Source organism: Lycorma delicatula, chromosome 7 (assembly GCF_047948215.1).
Source record: "Lycorma delicatula isolate Av1 chromosome 7, ASM4794821v1, whole genome shotgun sequence".
In the NCBI taxonomy this organism is placed as follows: domain Eukaryota; kingdom Metazoa; phylum Arthropoda; class Insecta; order Hemiptera; family Fulgoridae; genus Lycorma; species Lycorma delicatula.
In genome coordinates this window covers 31935720-31958816 of record NC_134461.1, presented here as the reverse complement: position 1 = coordinate 31958816, position 23097 = coordinate 31935720, and the positions used below count along the sequence as shown (strand labels likewise).

The 23097-nt window shown below is 29.3% G+C and overlaps 2 protein-coding genes across 8 annotated transcripts in view; one reads left to right on the top strand and one right to left on the bottom strand.

The window, feature by feature from the left end:
- Positions 1-5457: 5457 nt before the first annotated feature.
- On the bottom strand, positions 5458-10488 carry Raf (serine/threonine kinase raf oncogene). Its single transcript, XM_075371065.1, has one exon. The coding sequence runs from the start codon at positions 10321-10323 to the stop codon at positions 8260-8262; it is 2064 nt and encodes a 687-aa protein (XP_075227180.1). The 5' UTR covers positions 10324-10488; the 3' UTR covers positions 5458-8259.
- Positions 10489-10950: 462 nt separating this feature from the next.
- The window catches only part of LOC142327687 (glycosaminoglycan xylosylkinase), a 52040-nt gene continuing 39893 nt past the window's right edge, over positions 10951-23097 (top strand). For 6 of the 7 annotated variants that reach the window (XR_012757062.1, XR_012757061.1, XR_012757060.1 and 3 more), the window contains exons 1-2: positions 10951-11286; positions 13243-13518. Coding sequence is in view for 4 of the 7 variants with exons in the window: in XM_075370931.1 (XP_075227046.1) it covers positions 11164-11286; positions 13243-13518 (399 nt within the window). In the remaining 3 variants the exon portion in view is untranslated. Of the gene's footprint in view, positions 11287-13242; positions 13519-15078; positions 15158-23097 lie in introns of those variants that run through there. The other variant, XM_075370935.1, reaches the window with a different exon arrangement.

Genomic DNA, 23097 nt, shown 5'->3' with positions numbered 1-23097 from the left:
ATTACAGATCTGTACACAACTGAATCTCAATCTGACTGGAAGCACAAGGCATTTCTTATTTGAATAGTGACCTGTGATGAGAATGGGTACGCCATTACAAAGCAGAATCAAAAAACTACTGAGTAAAGAATAGAAACACAGTTGATCCTCAGTACAAAAAACTTCAACAAGCAGCCTTTTCTCCTGTTAAAGTGATGCTTACCGAACTTTGGGACATCAAAGGTCCTATTCTTTTCCATTATTTTGAAGGTCAACATACTATTAATAGAACCAAATGCTACTCAAGACTGCAGGAAAAAGATCTGAAATTGGTTATTTGCACTAAACAATGTGGACTGTTGAGAGAAGTAACACAGCAATGCTTGACCTAATGTTGTCAAACAAACAAAATGCAATCATAAAGTTAAGACTGGTAAGTCTTACCACATCCAGGATAAAGTCATGATTTGGTACTATCATACTACCACCTTTTTTGGTATATTAAAATCTACTTACGTGGAAGACAATTTCAAGACAATGAAAAAGTGAAAACAGCCATGCAAATTTAGTTCCAAGGTCAATGTAAAGAATTCTTTACTGTTGGAATATAAAAGCTCACAGGAAGATGGGGTAAATGCGTAGTGAAAGGAGATTATGTTGGAAAATAATATAAATGTTAAAAATTGTACATAAGTTTTAAATCTATAATTGTTTATCTAGCATACACAGAACTTTTTCAAAAAGAAATAATAATAATCGAACTAAGCTATAATAAGATGCTGATGGATAAGAAAAAAACTAATAATTTCTTAAAAATTCTCCTTTTTTCATATAACTATTGCTCTGTAGTCTCATACATTATGTACTTTACAGCAATTAGTTAGTACCTTATAAACTTTCATGCCACTATGGACACAATCCAAAACTGTGATGTAATTTAGGCTATACTGAGATTACAATATACAGAAGGCTTATTATCTGTTCACATAAATTAATATAGAGTACACATAACAATATGCATGTCATGCATGAGGTTTTAAGAATGCAGTAAAATGATTATTATGCAGTAGAATTTAAGATTATGCAGTAAAATGCAATTCAATTAGCTTAAGGTAAAAACTAAAAAAAGACCTCAGCATAAAAAAATTATAAAAAACTAGTTACAAATAAATTGGGTAAGGATTTTATAAAAAAAATAAATCAAATGGTGTCCTTAATTAAAAATTTTCTATAACTACTGTATCATGGCAGATAATAGATAGATTAACAATTCAACGAACATTAGAAATTTTTTTGTTTATTCATCAGTAATAACTAGTTTCCATTGAATTATAAATATACATTAATAAAGTTTAAATCATTCATTATCTGCCAAGATTGTGACAGGAAATTTTAATCAATCATAATGCTAAAATCTTAACCAAATAAGTTTTTATCATATATACATGTATTGTAATAATTTTATGCTGACACTGAAATATCTTATAATAACCACAACAATTTGGTAAGTTATCTCTCATTATACTACAAATGACTAATTTATCACGTAATTTAATATTAAATGAAAAATGTCATGCATGACTGGAATTTGAACCAAGAATCTTCCAGATAAAAAGTTGAGATGCAATTAGTTATCGTATAGATGAGCAGAGTGCCTCTGTTATTGAAAACAACAGTTATCATTCTTTAAAACATAAGAGCATAAAAATATGTAGCATGTTCATGTACCTTTAACTCATTTGAACATTATTAAGTAAACAATTTTATTTTTCATAACATAAAACATCCTGCAACTGTTAAAAAAAAATTTAGTCTGTAAATGTCTCATAATTTACATGTATTTTTTTCAGTTTCACACTGAACTTTTTTTTTCATATCCATTTCCCTAAACTATATGCACTTATTTGAATCTCATCTACTCACAGGTAAAAAATCATAGCGTTACTTCTTAAATTGATTTTACCCTACTGTTTTTGCTCAAAATTTTGCATTTACTCTGTTACCTTCCATTCATATAGTTTGCATCACAATTCCGAATTCGACAAAGTTGGTTTCTAAACTTTCCCTTTCATCAATACAGAATAGAGAGTTTTTGTTATGTAGAAACATAACATTATTGTTGTACTGTAACATTATTTTTTTTGGTTGTCATTCTTTTCTATCACACACAAAATAACAATACATAAACAAACAATGATTCATACAATCACAAAAATAGAGAAACAGATATGTCTCTGAGCTCAGACAACCAAAATGAAGTGAAGGTAACAATTAAAATGGAAAAATACATAAATAAAAACTGAAGTATTTGGAAGGGATGATTTACACTACTATGCCACTGTCATTAAAAAAGGAAAATACCAACTGCTTTTTCTGTTTGAAATGTACAGTTAGACTTTATAACACACAATGAATGATGACATATTCTGAACGTGTAGTTCTGTATGGATGCATTAGAGCGGAGTTGTCACAGTCTTACATGTGTGAACTGAACCTAGCTTATTATCACAAACGTCTATAAGGTAACTTTGCAAATGGCAGTCTGACAAAGAGGAAAACAGTTATCACAAACAGTTATGAGAAAGAGGGAAAGTCGAAGCAATTATTTTATAAGTAAAGTTACATGCATTACCTAACCATATAATTATCAGATTTATTTACTCTCACAACAAATTATCTTGGTCCCAAGCATATTAGTAAAATGTTTAAAGAGATGCAAATAAGACCTTTACATAAAGTTCACTACTTCACACTTTGGCAATGTACTCTGATGCACAAAAAAAACTGGTTTTATGTTTCTGTTAGTTTTGTCCTTAAAATAGTTGTTGAAAATGTTCTTTGGACTATCAAACATGATATTACTGATTTGAACTATTTTATAAATAAATAACTATATGAATCGTGAAGACAGAAGGCATCAATCAGTTTTGTAAATACATACTTAAAACATCGTAAAATTTCTTGAACTTCCCGCTGAACCCATACCAGAAGACACCCGCCTGTAACGATTCCAGGCTACACACCAATAAACTTCAGTTATTCTTAATAAAATGCTGATTCAATATTTACATATATCTCAACTAGATTCCTAGAAACTAGCAAATTTATTAGTAACCTAATAAATTTAATTTAGCGTCTTGGCCTTTCATCCAGAGGTCCCGAGTTCGAATCCCGGTCAGGCATGGCATTTTCACACACGCTACAAAAGAATGCCTAACAGTGGATCTGGAGGTTAAATAAAAAAAAATTCCTGTATTCGCACAATTCTATTCTATTTTTCCTGTGCTTGGGAAAATATCTTATTTTTCTAATTTCAAGTGAATTGTTAAGTTAGTCCGCTGTTCCTGCAAGAGGTCATGTGTTTCATTACAGCTTATCTCTTGTGCTGTGGAATAAATTTACTATTAATTTTAATTGAATAAAAACTATTAATATAATGTTCATAATTTTGTTTTAATCAATATTAAAACTATTTTACTAAATTTTGATTGATTACTACTCTTAGAATTGAAAGTGTATAAATGAAAAACAGAAAAATGTTAGCTTATATAATTTCCATTACTTACATACGTAAAAAAAATGGTTTGCTAATCTTCATGTTACTATTACAAGCATACTGATGAATAATTTTTTTATAATATTGTTCATTCTATTCATCTGTAAAAAAATTGTTGAATGTTTTACATTGCAATTACATTTTTTTATTGCATTACATTTTTGCTGTTTCATTTGTAACATAATTAATAAATAAACTAAATAAAACCAAATAATTATTTATGCTTACACATTACTTGGTGAAATTTAGTGATTTTGAACTGCACAAAAAGTAAATATTCATCAAATTATTTTTTTTAAATTAAAAACTAAAAAATTGAAACAAAAGATAAAAATCCTTCTTCAAATTCATATTACAAGCAAATATTAATTAAAAAAATATTGGCAAACCTAACTGGCATTGTAAATAATAATTATAAACAATATAGGTATAGTACTGAAAAAAACATTATTGCAACCTAACTGAACCTTAATTTATATAATACTCATTGAAAGGGATTTAAATTTTTTATTTTGATATAATGATTTTCTTTTGTTCACTGTTAATAGTTTAGCAGAGAATGATGTCTTAGCAGCAAGAAAGAATACAGTTGTGGAAGAAGGGTATAAGAAACATCATTCTTAATGAATGTAGTAATACAAATAATAGGTTATCTTGTTCAGCATGTAAAAAAAAGCAACTTTTCAATACTTCTGGATGACTAATTTGCTACAAAAGCATACATACATATCCTCTTTTGTAGAAAGAAATCAAATTGTTCAGATATAAATTTTTTTCTTTAAATTAATAAAAAAATGTTATATTTAAATATCATCTGTTTAAAAATTGTAATGTACTGGCTTTAAAACAATGTCCTACACAAGCTGCATGCAGAGGAGAAATCTTATTATGGCTGCAAAATTAACAATGGAAATACTCTTACTTTTGGACCAGCCTCTTTAGATGATGTTAATGAACTGCTTTTAAATCAAAATACTGGAGAAATAACCTTGATTCTTGAGCATCATTAGCCACAAAAAACTGAGTTTACCTTGCATGAACATTAAATCGAAGTCCATTGAAAAAGATTTACAACTCTTACCAAAAATGGAGTATCATTATTATTGAACCTTCACTTCAAAACTAACACGCTTGAAATAACACAAAATTTGTTGTGTACAGTAAAGTTTTCTGCATGTACCACAGTGTAGGTACATTTCCTGAAGATTACCCACATGTAAATCTGAGAAACAGGATAGATGTAGGATTAAAAAATGAAATATTAGGTGTGAATTATGTTGATGTCCAAACTGTTCTGTTCTGTTGCAATTTGATGGGTTCAACATTATTACAAAAGCAACTTGAAATTATACAATTTTATGATAATGAGATGGAGAGATTCATTGTTTTTGTGGTTTGAGGGAAATTTGAAGTGAAAGTGGTACTTTCACTTCCATTTTACACATTTTTTATGAAAAGAGATTTGTTTGCCTAGTTATTATCTGGAATAAATTGTGAAAAATCACTTAACACATTGCATCTTTATAAGGTCAATCTAGTGCAACAATTTTACAAAAATATCTAAAGGTCAGATATACACAAAAGGAAGTGATGCAGGCCTACCGCAATAAAGAAAAACAAATTTTAACTGCCTTTAGATCCAGGGCTTTAAGTAAAATTTAATCCCCCAGGCCTCAATGAAGGTAATGCATGAGTAATACATCTACATTTTTTACTGCATTACCTCATGTATGTGACAATAAATTTTCAATGACAGCACTGCAAGCATGTTAGAATTTTAAGTTCAATGACCTATACTAACATCATTTAAAAACAATGTTTGTATAATTAAACAAAAAATAAAATCATTTCTTACACTAATTACATTAAAATAATTTTATTATATTGATGGTATGTTAAAATTAAAAAAAACAAATAGAATATTTAAATAATTAATTTAATGTAAACATACTACAACTTGATATTTTTAATTTCTGTGTACAGCACAGCACAATTTTCAAATTAGTATTAACATTATTTTGATACACCCTGCATAAAACAGTTATGATTTAACTTTTTTTTTTAATTTATATTTGGTAAAGTGGTTATAATGTCTCCAGTTTATACATATTTTTTTTTTTCTGCTAAGATTGTCATAATTTTTGAACCAAGTACAATTACTTATCTTTCATCATAATTAAATCATATGTTGATGCATTTGGGATATACTCCATTCCGAGTGAGTTTTGAAAGTGGAGTATATCCACATCAACATATGATTTTTTTAATTTTGATGTAACTAAGAAAGGTAAATTGTACTCAATATAAAAATTATATACATACAACTTTTTTTTACATAACTATTAGTATAATACACCATTAATAAATGGAGAGAAAAAAAGGATGAATATTATAATTTGGTTTTGTTCTTTAACAGGCTTAAGCAGTGTTCTTTACATTTTTGTGAAAACATAATTTTTCAATAAGAATATGATTTTTTTAATAAAATTACCATTTACAACTTTTTAATCTAAAGAATTCCATTATTATAGTTGCCATTAAAATGTAAAAAGATACAAATTTTATAATATGTGATGTGATGTAGTGAGTACTGATTTGGATGCCAAAGGTTATATATATTGTTGCAATTCAAAGATGTTTTATATCGCTAGTTAAACTAAAAGTGGGATGCAAAGGGTATTATTTTCACAGATACATTCCTCACTTATAGTGTAGTCAAGTTTTTTCTTTACTGAAAAATTGAGATTTCTAACATGATATTTTGAATGAACAATGATGCTGTTAAAAAAATTGCTTTTAGCAACCATGATAAAATATGATAATTATTTTCAAGAGCGAGATGACAGGTCTCTTCAAGGACTTTAGCCATACTACTAATTGTAGGTTAACTTTAACAACTCATTTTCTTCATTATTGCATTTAAAAAAAATCCTTTCATAACTACTGCATAACTATTTGATACCAAATATCGAGCATTAAACTTAATATTTTAAACAAACTTTGATCACTTATATAACTGATCATTTATTAACGAACTAATTTATTTCTTAATTAAACATTTTTAAATTAATTTATTAATTTGCTGGATCTTCAGAAATATGATTATACCGGATTTAAAACCCAGTACAAATCTGGCAGTTTTTATTATCATAAAAAATACATTTTCTCAAGATCGACCTGAAGTGAATAAACAAACAAAACAGATTATGAAATGAATAAATTATTTAAGAATAATATATCAATTTTTTCACAGCTAAGTTTTTTTTTTTTTTAGCTAAGTTATTCACAATAGGCGCTTTTAAAAAATTATACTACAAGTACATTATTATTGCAATCAGTTATATTAGTAGAAGTTCAAATCTGTATTCCTGAAGCACTGAATACTTAAACCATTTTAAAAAGTAAACCATTCATTATTAAAAATTTTAAAAAATACTACACATTCTCAGTCAGAACTATTTGGTTTGGTTTTATAAGATCTACATTTAATACTACATAGAAAAAACCGGTTTTTTACAACTGCTCAATCAAAAAGAGAAATTCATTCAGATATCACTATTAATTAATTTGAAACATTCAAAATTTTAATTTACAAAAATAAAGAATAAATTTTGATTACCTTCCATACCAATTTATATTTTAATAATAATAATAATAATAAAACAATAAATTGTATTATCTTATGTACCTAACTTTTTTGGTCACAATAGTTGATACAACTGCACTTTGATTTAAAATCAAATTTAATATTGATCATTTTATATTGAAATATAAACTAATTTAACATTATAAAGATATGCTATGATTGCAAATAACAATGTTATTTAATAAAATAGTTACAAGAATTCCTAGTTTTATAGACAAGTCTTGCTCACATCTTCAAGTTACTAATGTCATTTAATAAAATTATATACAAAATTATTAAAAATTTACCTGTAATTTGTTTAATGTAAAGATCATATTGGATTCATAATTTATTTATTTATTACAAAATAAAGCTGAATCTAGATAATCAGGTAGTACTCTCAAGAATAACTTAATATTCATAATAAAACTTATATTAATAATCATTTGAAAAAAAATATTTTAAACTGAAATGCAATTTAAATGCCAACAGATAATTTATAAATAGAAAATAAAAGTATCATGTTATCATAATTTAATAAATGACTAAAATCCATTTACAGCACTTTACGGAAACTGTAATATAACTAAGGTATAAGCAACTGATACATATACAAATTGACACATACAGTATTGATGACATAACATTTAAAAAGTAAAATAAATTATTCTAATAGCTAAACTTCACCAATTTCAAGAATGACAACTGTTCTTGTGTTGTATCGCAATTATAACAATTCTAAAAATTTATTATGAAGTGCACACAAATAAATGAACCTGTTGTATGGAATAACTAACTGCAATATTAATATTGTTATCATACACAATAAAGTAAATTATTATTGTAACAGGTGGACAAAATCTGTGATCTACAAGTTAATTTAAGAAATTAACAATTTTATAATTTTAATTGAAATTGAAATAGATTAGTGATTCCATAACAATAATATTAATAATTTATAATAGTCAGTAATATACAGTATAGCTTTTTGGGAATGTACAATAAAAAATAATAAATAAAAAAAATTATACTGACACTTAAACAGTTCAATTTAAATTGGCAATGGAGACAGCAGTCTTATCGTAAGTATTATAATTTTTTAAATAACTCCTCCAAGAGAACAGAATGGGAATGCGCCGAACTGAGAATTGATAGGTGTTTTTGGTGAAGGGCAAGGATATAGAAGAAAATCTTCAGACTGTAACTGTGTGCGGTTAAGAGTAGGTTCAGATGTTGAACGTTGAATTTTGGGGAGAGCCCTTGACAAACTTTCCAATGATGAAAGAATCTGTCTAAATAATGGTCTTTCTTCTCTGTTAAATTTTGTGCAGTCTTCTGTCAGACGACGTAATGCTTTAGGAGTCTCTGAATGTAGATTATCCAGATCAGGTCGTAATCGTCCTCTTCCAACCATGAATAATATCTGATCTTTATTATTTATGTTTGGATATGGCAATTGGCCAGAAAATAGCTCGTACAACACAATACCATAAGCATAAACATCTGACTGGAAACTATAAGGACTTTCTTCTTGCATACGTATCACTTCAGGAGCCATCCACAAAATAGATCCTGATGGTTGCTGAAACTGCTGGCCTCCTGACCACCTTGTTTTCACAGTCGCTAGGCCAAAATCCCCTATCTTAACAGTAGGATGATGTAAAAATATGTTATTACTTTTTAAATCACGATGTATAATATTTTTTGCATGCAAGTAGTCCATACCTTGTGCTGTTTGTCTTGAGATATCTATTAAAGTATGCAATTCAAATTTTGATTCTAGAACGTGTATGTGCCTGTACAAACTTGACCCTTCACACCACTGAGTTACAATCGCTAACTGAGGTTTACTCACACAACCCATAAATAACAAAATGTTTACATGTCTGGTTTTTCTAAGAACAGCAACTTCATTCTTGAATGCTTGCAACTGTGCTGGAGTTGGATCTTTCACATTTAATGTTTTTACAGCAACTGGACCATGCCAGTGGCCTTTAAATACTGTTCCAAATGAGCCAGAGCCAATTCTTGGACCAATAAGTATTTCTTCTGCTAATATTTCCCAGTTCTCACATGGCTCTCTAGGGGAATCTCGATGGATCTTCTTATTCGCGCTTTCATCTGCACTTCGAGCTCGTGGTCTCCAAGGTCTTAACGCATTAGTTGGAGATGCTTGGGCACTCTGACTATGAGACAGTCTATTTCCAGCTGCTGGGTTTGGAACACTCTGTGCTAAATAAACAAATCCTTCTAAGGATGTCACATCACTGCCACCACTGTTTGCTGCATTGTAACATACATTTGGTGCTGAACTTGATCTTTCTCCATGCCCTAAAGCACGAGGATGTCTTCGTGAAGCTGTACGTGACATTCCATAACCAGAAGGCATTTGCAGAATACCAACAGAAGCCTCTGCATTCTGTGCTAGTAACATCTGATAGTATGTATCTTGCATACGAACTTGTTGGCATAATGCAGGGACACTGGTGGCACACCTTTGATGAAATCTATAACCACATGTTCTACAATAAAATCCTTGAAATAAAAGACGCCGACAACATTCACAAAATACAATCGAAAAGAAAGTTTTCCTCACGAAATTATGCGATATACTAGTAGTAACAGGAAATTTGTCCAATATCTCTATTTTTATTTCATCAGAATCGATATTTGAGATGTCAGCATCCCAAGGAATATTTTCACTGTTTAATGTATAAACGGCACACATTTCTGGAGTTAAATTACGTAATTTAAGAGCTTTAGCAAAAGCTTCGCGAAGTGTCTGGCCTTGCCTTACCTGCACGCTAGTACGTTGTTGATTAGGTAAATGAGCTCTAACAACCAATTTTAAAGGAGTCTGTACAGTCTGTTTACAAACAGAGCGATCAAATAAATAAACGTTCCTATCACTATCACAAACACTTTCTTGAGGACTAGCCCGTCCATTACTGATTTGTTCTATCAACTGTTGCTCTTTAACCTCAAACTCATGAAGTTTACTAGTTAATTCTTGATATTCAGTCAAATACATGGATGGAGGGTGCTGGAAACCAGCAAACTTTGCATTGAGGGCATCAATATTTTCTCTAGTTAAATGAATAACACTTTGAATATTTCGTAGTTCGTCCTGCAATGTATGCACTAGATCGTATTCTAAAGACATATTTACACAAATTAAAATAATATAACGCTTTATTTTATACACTCACAAACATCACCCTTCTTTTTCAGGCTAACCTTAACAACACCGAAACCTAGAATGTAGGTTGGAAGTCTAAGCAATTTGACAGCAGCCGTCTGCTGCCACTTTGAACAAACCTAAACTCACGAAGCGATAGCAGCACTGACGTTTTATTTTACAGCACGTCAGCTGAGACAAATTCGTTATATAAAGAAAGTAAAATTATTAAAATAATCCAGAATGACAAAATTAAAAGAAACGTATTTTTTAGAGAATTTAAGGGAATTAATATAACAGTTTCCCTTTTACAGCATTGATATAAATGTTGAGATCAACGTTTAAACTAGTATCTTTTATTTGTGTAATCGACGTTCAGTTTTGTAATAAGGCAGATTCTGTAAAATCATGTATACGAACTGTATTTTAACTGTAAAAAAAACATCTGGATTATTTATAAATTATTTCTACATCCTAATTTAATTTTTAAATATACTTACCTTGATTAAACTACAGTTTAAGGTAGTAAAACTTGTCTACCTGGTTCAGTTTTAGTTGTTTAACAGCATTATAATTTTGTGTTGGTCATAGTGCGGTATTAGTATTAGCTGGTAACGACACATAATTGCCACTCGTATTGTGAGCTGAACAGTGTGATTTTAACTTTGTACGTATTGCCCTCGTTAAGTGGGTACATTTGTGATTTTATTTTTTCTCATTTTAAATTCTGTTTATACCAGTTACTTTGTAGTTATTTTTAATTATGCATTTATCTGCGTATTTCATTTTTAATATAGACTGTAATTTGTGTATATTTAGCAAGCTATGGGCTTGAATGTTATTAAAATATTAATAGCAGTTATTTTGGTGGTTGTTACTGTAAACTTATATTTTTTATCAGTTATTTTAACTCAGGAAACCGATTCATCAGGAAAAACAGCCAATAAGGTTAGTAAGAATATTCTGAAATAAATTCGTATTTTTTCTTAATCGTATGGTCCTTTTTGAGATGAAAGTTTTTGCAAATCAAACTGCTGTCCACAGTCGGCGCTTGTGCAAAACTTTTGTATGACTTGTATATACTTTTTCTATTGACACAATTTGAATTCTGTAAAAAATATCGCTGAAACTTAAGAAACTAGCTATTAGTGTATTTTTTGTTATTGTTTTTATTAAGTGTATTCCAGTTTTCAGCTGCAGGTTTTTACGGTTGCCATAAGAGCAGTATTCTGTGTTCCTAATAGGATATTGGCAAATTTTTATTTGTATTAACATTTCGAACGGGTGATTTCAATAGTATTGTTTCGCCTACTGAATACTGAAATGAGATTTGAGGATGTATATTTCATGTTGATTTTTTCCGTTAGTGGTAAAGTTTTTGTTACTGCCTGTAACATTTGATTTTTAATTTTATCGTCTTAAGTTATTTCTTATTATTAATTAACGAGAACATTATTCTATTTATGTTAAATGTACAAATAACAAAATGCCCAGAACAAAGTAAATATATTTCAATAATAGTCATCGTAGGCACTACTTCAGCCATATGTTGATTTTAGATTGTGCTAATAGTTATGATCGTTATTGTGAAAATGCTCCACATGTGTGGTTAAGCTTCTACGTTATTGAGCACTGCCAATTAAACATATTCAATAAACCCCAGTAAATAAATTCAATTAATCAGTTTCAATAAACCCCAGGACAAAAGACAAAATGGGTTTTATTAGAAAGATTATGATTTTTAGATATGTGTTCTTGTACTTTAAATTTCCAGATTGTTTTTCAGTTTCTGATAAAAAGTTATTTAATTTCATGCAAATAACTGGCACTAGAACCCCTACTTTAATTGCCTGAAAGAATACCATGTTTGTAAATGAAAATGTCTTAAAAGTAGCTAATGATGCTTAAAAATAGCTCACCACCATAATTGCAATTTTACTGGTTTTCTTTGATGACAGTTGTACATTTATATAAAAAAAATATTTTAAGTAAAATCAAATGTAACTCCAGTATTATTTTTTCTTATGCTATTTTTACTTATAACTACAGTAATATTACGTTGAGAATATCTGTTTAAATGAGAAAATAGTTTATATATTTTGGTTAAGCATTTAGTTTAGTCTTTAAGACCTGGCAGTTGAACTTTTTGAGAAAATTTAAGATTTGAGATTTTATATATATTTATATCTAAAAAGATATAATTTTTGTTTTATACTAGTTTATACTAGTCACATTTTATTGTTGCTGATAATTTTGAATTTATAACATTAATATTTAAGAATCCTATTATTTTGAAATAAAAATCAGTTGAGGACAAAGCTGGGAAAGTATATACTACCTTTTGCAGTAAAAAGCTTTTTTCGAAACCAGTTTTTTTGAAAGAACTTTTTTATTAGTCAATCATAATAATAGTTATTTTTGATTACACATATCTTATAGTACCAAAACAAAACCATCAGTTTTATTTTTTTTAAATCTGACTTTTAAGTTGGTATTTCGACTTAAGTAGGTATTGTTTTGTTTTGTCTTTCTTATAAAAATATTTTTGATCAAAAATTTTATTGGTTTATGACAATAAAAAATAAATTAGTTATCAACCAGTTAATATTTATAGAATTTTTTTTGCATGTTTCAAGCAGACCATATTGATTGAAAAATAATCAAAACGAGGACTTTTCTTCATTTTTTTTAAAGATAAATTTCAGTAGTCCTAAGGAATTGAAATTGAATTTGGTATCAGTTCCTTAGGTCTACTGAAATTGAATTGGGTAGTTAACAGAAAGGTGTTGGGTATGTAAGATAGACCATCCTCAATATTTTACAGTTAGAAGTGTACACTTCAGATTATTTTAGTGTATTAATTAATTTAATTTTTTTTCTTTTAATTTTCTAACTTGTTTTTAGATAATCAAACAGGAATTAAAATATAAAAGTAATATAAAACGATTTGATGAGAAAAAAGCACTGAAAAATAATGATTTTGAACAAAGTGTAGAAATAAATACTACTCTTGTGGCTACCAAGAAAATTCTTGCTACAGTCAAAAATATAAAATATTTTTATAAAAGTTTATCAGGTTATAAGAGTACTAGGACCCAATTTAAAACTATTCTTAATGATTTCACCAAATCAATACCAATATCAGTTTCGTCAGAGAGTTTATGGAACACCGCCAGAAAGGTTTGTAGTCTTATAATTTTAAGTTTTTAATATATATATTATGTAGGCTGTAATAAAGAGTTATTGCCTGATATTTTTGTTTTTATTTTTCCATAAGATTTCCAGAAGTTTGTGAATTTTCATTGAATACTTTTTATTTGTTCATAAATCTCCTGCTGCAAAATATTATATTTTTTATTTAGCTATTTCATGTTTACAGTTTGAATATTAACTAGTTAATTTATGTAATGTTTCTGCTTTGAGTGCATGGCTTGAATAAGTATGCTAATTATTTCAAATGTCATGCATACTAAACTGTCATATGTACATACTATAGTACATGATAGACCTCATGGCATGAAACAAAATATTAAAATCAAAAAGATAGATAAAAATAAACACTCAAATACTAAAAGGCCAAACAAATGCGTGGAAATCATTTATAACAGATGCGTTAATAGGTCCATTCAAACCAGAAGAACCGTGAGGTAGGGAAAATTCATTATCTCATTTGGACCATTTACCCAATGGAACAGCAATGGTACTATTTGAAAAACCAATAACAACCCCCACCACTGTAGAAATATGGAAATTAATGCTTGAAGGAAAGTAAATAAAAAGAGATAATGCACAAAGATAAGTAATACATTGCCGTACTGTCAGTATACATAACACAACAGCAACACCTACAGACAACTAAGTAGACAATAATAAAATAACTACAAATAAAATAACAAAGAATAAAAATGCAAATTAAACAACAGAACAATAGTCAGTATTCTCTTGACTGATAACAGTTGAGGTTTGATAACAGTAAGAGCTCTTGAGGGCAAATAAATTGCAGATTGTGGTGATGTGGCAAAAAATTATTTTTTTTTAATTTTCCAAGCATCATTTGTATGACAAATCATCATGAAACACTACACACCTCAAAACATTTACAAATTATAAAAATCTATTATCAAAATATGGAATTTGTTACAGCTGTGTAACATGTGCTTTGTGATATGTATGCTCTGCATAATTGGCCAAACAAAAGCACAATTCATCATTTGGTTAAAAAATTGAAATTTTTTTCTACTTGATGTTAAAAAACACCAATTCACAAAGGAAATATAAGGGGTCAAAAGAGAATATTGCTGCTGTAAGTGCAGTTGTTTGTGAAAAGTAAAATTATTGATTTCATGTTGTTCACAAGAGTTCCTTATGATGAGATTCAACAAACTCAAGAATTAAAGCTATGGTACTATTCTCTGTGAGTTTGCTGATCAGAGTGGATCCAAATTTTCATTAAAAAAAATCTTTTCAAATGCAGCTCTGGCTTGATTTTATAAGCAAGCAAAATTGGTATATTTGGATTCCAATTCACAAATGATTAACAGTGACAATTTCATCCAAAAAAAAATTCACTATTTTGTGTGGATTATAGGCTGGCTGGTGGCATCATTGGGCTATTTTTTTTTTTTTTCAAAAATTAGTCTGCTATTACAGTAAATTGTGAATGCTATCGAACTATGATTTGTGATTTTTTTGTTTGTAATTTTGGGAAATCATAATTTGATTGAGATATGTTTTCAACAGGATGGTGCCACATTCCCATACAACTGCTGAATTCAGTTATTACGTCAAAAGTTTGGTGAATGCATAACTTCACAAAATGGTAATGTCGATTTGCTACCAAGATCATGTAATTTGATTCCCTTTTTCGAACATAATATATTATTTTATAAGCTTCAAAATAAAAAAAAAAACCTGTGGGTGATATTACACATACTTGTTTTATTGTAATTTTATTTTTTGTGGAAAATATTATAGCTAATGTTTGTAGAGGAAATATGAACTAGTATTGCAGTAAATTTCTCTCTTCCATCTTTGGACGGTTTCTTTTCATTTGTCAATTTCAGCTAGCAAAAGTAATTGAGATTTAATGTAATACTTTTTATATCTGTTGCATTCTTTCCATCAATATATCTTTTTTTTCAAAATCCTTGATTCAGTTTTGCTTTTTTACAATTATTTTATTTTCTTTGAAAAGAGTTCTGTGATGTTTTAATTCTACAAGTAACTATTTTAAAATGTTCTCATGATTTCTGCAATAGTATTAGGACATGTATATATAGAATCCCTTTTTACCTTGTCAATTTATTTCTCACTATTTATATTAACTGTATCAAATAGTTTTAACATTTATATTTAGTTAACAAATAAGCAACCAATTTTATATTACAATTTAAATTAAGAGTTAACAAATAAGCAACCAATTTTATACATTTGAAAATTAATATTTTTGCATGCATGAAATAAAAGATAGAAGCAAAATTGTATGAATAATCACCCCAATAATGAAGATAAATAAAATAAAAAATTATTTGCTATCGTGTTAGTTGTTCCATATAATATTGGACATTCACATAACATAAAAAATTCTTTTAATAATAAGCATTAAAGTTAAGGAATACATGGAAATAAAAATTTCTTGGAATTTTTTACACTACTTGTTAAATATAAATCTCAAATTTATTCATTAATAGATTTACGAACAAATGTTTTTTGATTAGATTAAAGTGTTATTCTTTTTAAATCTTATAGCATGACAAAATATTGGACTTTTTGAGATATCTGATTACAAATGAGAAATTTTAAATTACTGGTTTTACATAAACAGAAAACACAGGTAAAAAAATTAGCTTTCTGCTTTAAGAAACATTTAAAACAATGTATTGATAAACTGACACTTCCATTCTGGGAGTAGAAGGCTTCAGTTCAAAGCCTTTAGTTATATTCCTACGTTAACTAATATTTTTGACATTGGATGGTTTTTTTTTAATGAGTTTCTTACTTAATTAACAATTTTATATATTAAATAAATTTAAAAAGCAGCCCGCTAAAATTTGGTTGATTTACCAATTCAAAAACAGACAAGATATTAAGTCAAGGTAAAAAAGGACCTTGCTATTGCTCGGGCAAGTGGGTAAAGTAATTTTTTATGGTGAAACAGTAATTATGCTACGATAATAGCCTATAGAGTAACACTGTAAATTGTTCTATAAGCTAAAAAAAATCATCCTTCATGAATGTTTATACCTACAAGTTATTAAACAATTTACAGTACGGTTTTTTAAACACAAAATTCACTAAATATGAGAAAATAAAAAGCAAATCAAAGATTAAAATTTCAATCTGCTATGGAGAATCAAGTCATCAAAAGTCAAAGAAATTACACAGATTTCCCAGAAAATATTTTAAACCTAATTAGACTTGCGTAGATAAATGTCACAGACATCCTAAAGATTACTTCAAAAGAAATTAAACTTCTACTTATGTACTACTACTTAATGTACATGTTATAATCTTTACACGGAATAAGTCTACTACGTTGGCTTGTTGATTTTTTTTCTATCGGCGATTTTATTTAGAAAACATACTATTCAGATTCTTGTAATTTTGGAACTATTACGAAATCTTTTTGTAGCAACTTTTTAATCTTTTCAGACAAATCTGTGACATATGGTAGTGCAACATAATTCTTATAATTTATTAAAATATTTTCCAGATAATTATTTTTTTATTATTATTATTATGCTTTTACGGCCAACATGGGACCACTTAAGTCAATTTTAGTTGGATCTTTTCTGAGAAAAGCGTGTTATTTTACTCTTCCGAGCTGCCCAGTATTTCTTCATCCGTTCAGATCTTGCTTTCTTTTCTTCATCCGTAAACACCCTCTTCATTGTATTTTGTCGTTTGTCTGTCTTTTGTTTAAATCTAATGCGTTTGTCTTTTAGCTTTGTAATTTTTCCAGTTTTATTCTGTAGGTCAATCAGGGAAATTCCCAATTCTTTCATATCTTCTCTAATTTCCTTGATCCATCCTACTTCTAGCTTTTGGAACCAAAGCTTTTCAATGATATTTCTTGACAGTCTTGTTTCCGGTGTCCTTATGAGATGACCAAAGAAAGAGATTCTTTTTTTCTGCATAGTATCAGTAACAGGCTCTATTTCTCGATACACCACCTCATTTGGCACAATCCACCATTGGCCTTCTTTTTGGTGTTTTTTATTGATACACGTTCTGACAATTCTCTCTATTTTCAGAATTTTTTCAATTCGGTTTTTCTGAGTGATTTTGAAAAGGGTCTCGCTTCCGTAGGTGACTACTGGCTGTACTACAGTTTTATAATGTTTAAGTTTTGTTTTAGCAGAAAGGCATTTTTTGTTATCTGTTGACCAAGTTAATTTTTGGGATTTAATCATTTTATTTGTCCTGTTTTGCCATGTCACTTTTTCATTTAAATTATAAGTTATTATTTCCCCTAGATATTTAAATTGTTTTACTATTTTAATTTTCTGATTGTTTACCGTAATGTGCTCTATTACCAGAGGATCTATGGCCATTAGTTCAGTTTTTTCGAAAGAGATATGAAGCCCTATCTTTTGTGCTAGGTTTTGAAGGCTCATGATTTGTGTTTTGGCTTCTTGAATATTATTTGCTAAAAGAGCGAGGTTATCTGCAAATCCTAGGCAATTTAGTGTGATAGAGTTTTTCTTAGTACCCATTTTTATATATTTGGGATTTATTTCATACCATTTTCTCATGACAAATTCGAGGGCGCAGTTAAAAAGGAGTGGTGAGAGGCCGTCTCCTTGCCTCAATCCAGTTTTTATGTAGAAGGGTTGAGAGAGTTCACCTCTGAATTTCACTCTGGACTGGGTATTGGTTAAAGTTAATTTTATCATGTTTACGAGTTTAGGGTGAAGGCCCAGGTTTCTCAGAATATTCAGCATGGATGGTCGGTGTATGCAATCATAGGCTCTTTTAAAGTCGACGAAGGTGATTATTAGTTGTTTTTTCCGTCTTTTATATAAGTCCATCATAAGTTTTAGGGATATTATTTGCTCCGGGTAACCTCTCCATGGCCTAAATCCCCTTGGTATTCCCCAAGTTCCAGTTCAAGTTGGTCTTTGCATCGGTTGTATATGATTCTCGACAGGATTTTGTATGTACAATCCAGGAGAGATATGCCTCTGTAGTTTTCTGGATTAGTTTTATCCCCTTTTTTATGTAATGGATGAATGAGGGCTGTGGTCTAGTATTCTGGAGTTTTTCTTCGTTCCATATTTTCACGAGGCATAGATGTAGGGAAGTTTTGACTGAATAAACTGATGAATGTTTCCAGAGTTCTGCGAAAAGCTGGTCTTCTCCGCTTGCTTTGTAGTTTTTTATTTCATTTAAAGCTGCGAGAACTTCTTGAATTGTTGGCGGGTTGATATTTACCGGTGAAGTTTTAACTGGAGTTTCAGTGTCAATCTCAAAAAGCTCTGGGGAGTCGTCACAGTTGAGGAGTCTATTGAAGGTTTCTGCCAAAATTTCAGCATTTTCTTTATTGGTGTGGGCCATATTTCCTTTTTTTCCTCTCAGCATAAGGGTGGGTGGTTCATACCTTTGAAGAGCCTGACCAAAAATTTTATAATAGTCTCGGGAGTTAGTTTTCTTGGAACTTTCTTCTATTTGCTGAATAAAGTTTTTTTGGGCTTGTCGTTTGGTTCCTCTTATAATTTTCTGAGTTATTTTCCTTTGTTTGGTGAATTCACGGTTAGATTCTTCAGTTTTCTGGGTTTGGTGGTTGATCCAAGCCCGGTGTCGGTCTTTGAATGCTTTGTCACATTCTTCATTCCACCATTGGTGCTTTTTTCTTGGGTTTATAGGGGCTAGTTCTTCAGCTATTTCTTTCAGTTGGGATGTCAGTTCTTTTAAATTATTAGTTAATTTGATTTTTTTTGTCGTTTCTTCAAAGATGGCATTGTTTATTAATTTATGTGGATCATAAGCTCTTTTGTTTTTAGGTTGGGATTTTTTCTTTTTATGCGGGGTGAATTTTATTTTAACTTTAATTAATAAAGATAATTATTTATTAATAGATGTTTTGTTTTTTTTATACATTCTGGTCTATCTTCAGGGTTTGTAAATTTTATTATTCTGTTTGAAACATTCTTGACTACTGATTTTTTATGTGTTCCCTGATTTTATGATTGTGTTCCCTGAAGATGTTTGTTTATTACCATTTTGTTTATATTTTCTTTTCAACATAAGCTATTGTTAAATCCAAAAAGTTTATACTGTTCTCAACTTCATTTATAAATTGTAGATGTTCATTAAATAGGTTAAATTCTTTTAATAAAAATTTAAAATCAATGTCCTGTTTATGTGCACATACTAGAATGTATGTACGTATTTTTTTATAGAATGAGACCTTAGTATTTAATTTTTTAATACTTGATTTTCTAAATATTTCATAGTTAGGTTTGCTATAGCAAACCGAGATTGGTAACCCTGTCGCTAAAAATTCTGTTTTTTTTTTTAATTTTAGTTATTTTTTCAATTTTACTTCATTTGCTTTCTATCACTTCAATAACTAAATTCTTCAGAATATTGGTATAATATAATTAAATTACATCCAATGAATGTAATAAATGTGTGGATTTCCCATAAATCTTTGATGAATATTTTAACCAAAAATTTAGATGGCTTGTAATTGTTATGTAATTTTATTAGACCATAAATTCTTGGCGCGTTGTTGATGCTTTGATGCTTACTAATTTTACTTCTTTTGTGCCTATTTGATTAAGTTTTTGATTATTTTATTATTTTCTAGCTGTAATTTATTGGTCAGATTCTTTTTTCTTTCACTGTTTGTGGTTTTATTGTTTAACATATTTTCCATTTTTATTAAATAACCTTTATTGACCATGATAACTGTTTTATTGCTTTTATCAGCATTAAGGATTATGATTTTACCTCTTATTCTGTATGAATTTGAACGATATTTTTTCTGCTTCCGCATTTACTATGTTGTTATTGTATACGCTCATTTTGATTTACTATATGCCTTTATATTACTTTTATATATTAGTACTGCCTTGCATATATTTTATTTTTTTCTTCCTCACTTTCAGTATTTTCTAATGGTGTTTTCAATGTTTATAATAGAATTTTTTATAGTTGGCAACGGTGGATGTGTAACTGTCTCGCTCGCAATTATTTAATGTTAGTAGCAACACAAATTTTGGTCCTAATGATAAATTTTGTATTAACGAAGTTAGGTTTGCTGTACTATTTCTTAAGTGGTTGAATTTTTCAATATTTTTTCTTTGATAATTTTCACTTGTGTTCTTCCCAAATTATAAAATTCTCAAATAATTGTGTAGGTAAACCACTACCCTTTAAGGTATTTGTTTCTTTAGAAATATCATCATTAATATTCTTCTCAATATTAATGATTCTTCTTTTTTCTTAAAATTGTATACAATATTATTGAATTTGTCTCCATTCTGTTTGGTTTGGAATTCAGTATGCTTGAAATTGAACTCCATAAATTTTGTTAATATATTATTTGATCTCGCTTTAAGAAAAGATATTTTTCGATTTTTGTATTTTATCTGTTTTATTATAAGAAGTTAATTCATAGTGATATCTTTATAAAAACCCATTTTAACAAATTTTTTTCATACATTCATATTAAATATATAACAAGTTTTATTTACATTTTTAGAAAGAAACATCTTGTTATTACAAATAAAGAGGAAATAAAGTCTGACTTAATGATGTACTGTCAGCCAAAACATTATACAAGATTATTTTCTCATTTAAATTATAATCAAATTTACAAGTAATAACAGTGGTAAAAATAACAATTTTTGAATTCCAGGTTTAATTGTACCTATCAAATTGTTTAGACAGTGAAAGTAACCCAATAAATAATCTACACAGTAACTTATGTTAACAACAAACAAGTTACAGTTAGCATTTACATGTAATAACACATCATGCGATTGTTCATAACTTATACTAATTTCATCAGTTTATATGAGGGTACGTAAATTATCCCCAATGTAGTTATAAATTTTATTGCAATTCAAATAGGAAACTTAATGTACATCATTTTTCAACATAGTCCCCTTGCATTTCAGTTGGTTCGTTGTTGCACAAACTTTCTGATGCCCTTATAAAAGAAGGTTTTCGGTTGAGCTGCGAGCCAGGAATGCTTCTTTCACAGTTTCATCCGAGGTAAATCAACTTAATGCCTCTTTTAGTGGACCAAACAAGTGGTAGTCAGAAGAGGCAAGATCTGGACTATACAAGGGATGAGCCAGTACTTCAAAGTTGAGTTTCTGGAGTGTTTCAGCAGTATGTGGACGGGCATTGTCCACCTTTCGACAGCAGTCCTCTGTGTTTGCTTCGAATTACAGGCTTGACAATAAGCATCTCATTGTAACGCACACTGTCGTGCGCCTTTTCTCATAATGTTCCATTATTGGACCTTGTGAGTCACAAAAAACCGCAAGCATCAGTTTTCCTGCAGGTGGTTGGGCCTTGAACATTTTTTAGCAGGGGGAATTTCTATGTTTTTGTTCCATACTCTGCCGTTTACGCTGCAGCTCGTAATGATGGATGTATATTTCGTCACCAGTGATGATTCTGTCTAAGAAGATGTCCCGTTTGTTGCGATAGCGTTCGAAATGTTTTTGGCAGATGTCCAAGTGCGTTTGTTTAAGCAACTGTGTGAGTTTTTTTGGGACCCATCTTGCACAGACTTTATGAAACTTCATCCACAAGTCTGTTGTGGATGATTTCGTAGGCAGAACCGTAACTAATTTGCAGACGATGTGCACTTCATCAATAGTTACTAGTCTGTCTAAGAATACCATGTCAGTTGCTTGCTCAATGTTTTCCTCTTTTGTGGCGGTAAATGGTTATCCCGCTCCTTTGTCATTCGTAACACTTGTACGACCATTTTTTAATTTTCAGTCTATTTGTAGACACTCCATTGCGGCAACACACTGTTCCCATACTGTACCGAAAGCCTTAGATGAATTTCGGCCCCTGTTACTGAACATTGCTCTTCTTTGGTGCAAACAGAAAGCGGAGCAGTCATGGTTAACGGCAGGGCAGCAATAATGGAACTAACCTAGCAGCATCAAACCTTGCGTCCTACGCAACACGACAGTACTACAAACATCTAAATTGCGGATAATAATTGACTTACCTTCATACAAGTGGTTGTAATGCTAATACAATAAATAAATTATATAATAGAAGAAATAAAATTAATACAATAAACAATATAAAATTATTACTAGAAAAATATATAAAAAATGAATACACGCCACAGTCAAAAAATTAACATTACATCATAAATAACTCTAAATTTAACGAACAAGGTGTATATAATCTAAATTGTAAAGATTGTGATATGACCAACCGTAACTTTTCCATATGTGCAAAAGAACACATTGTTGGTATTAATATTTCAAAAATTTTTAACGATTTTTAAAAACTTGTTTTATACTGTTTAGTTATACATTAATCAAATCATTATCATACATTGAATAAGTTTAATTAGTGGGTTAATTTGGATTTAAAACCCCACATAGCCTAGCCGTTCTGCAGATTTTACAATTTTTTACACCTGCACCCTTAATTTACCCCTGTACAGGAGGATGTTTGTAAAAGTAATGGTGGAATAGTTTATTTTCATTCAACCTTAGTAACTGAAAAATTTCATCAATAGGCAATGTCAGGAAGTATGTTAAATTATTATAC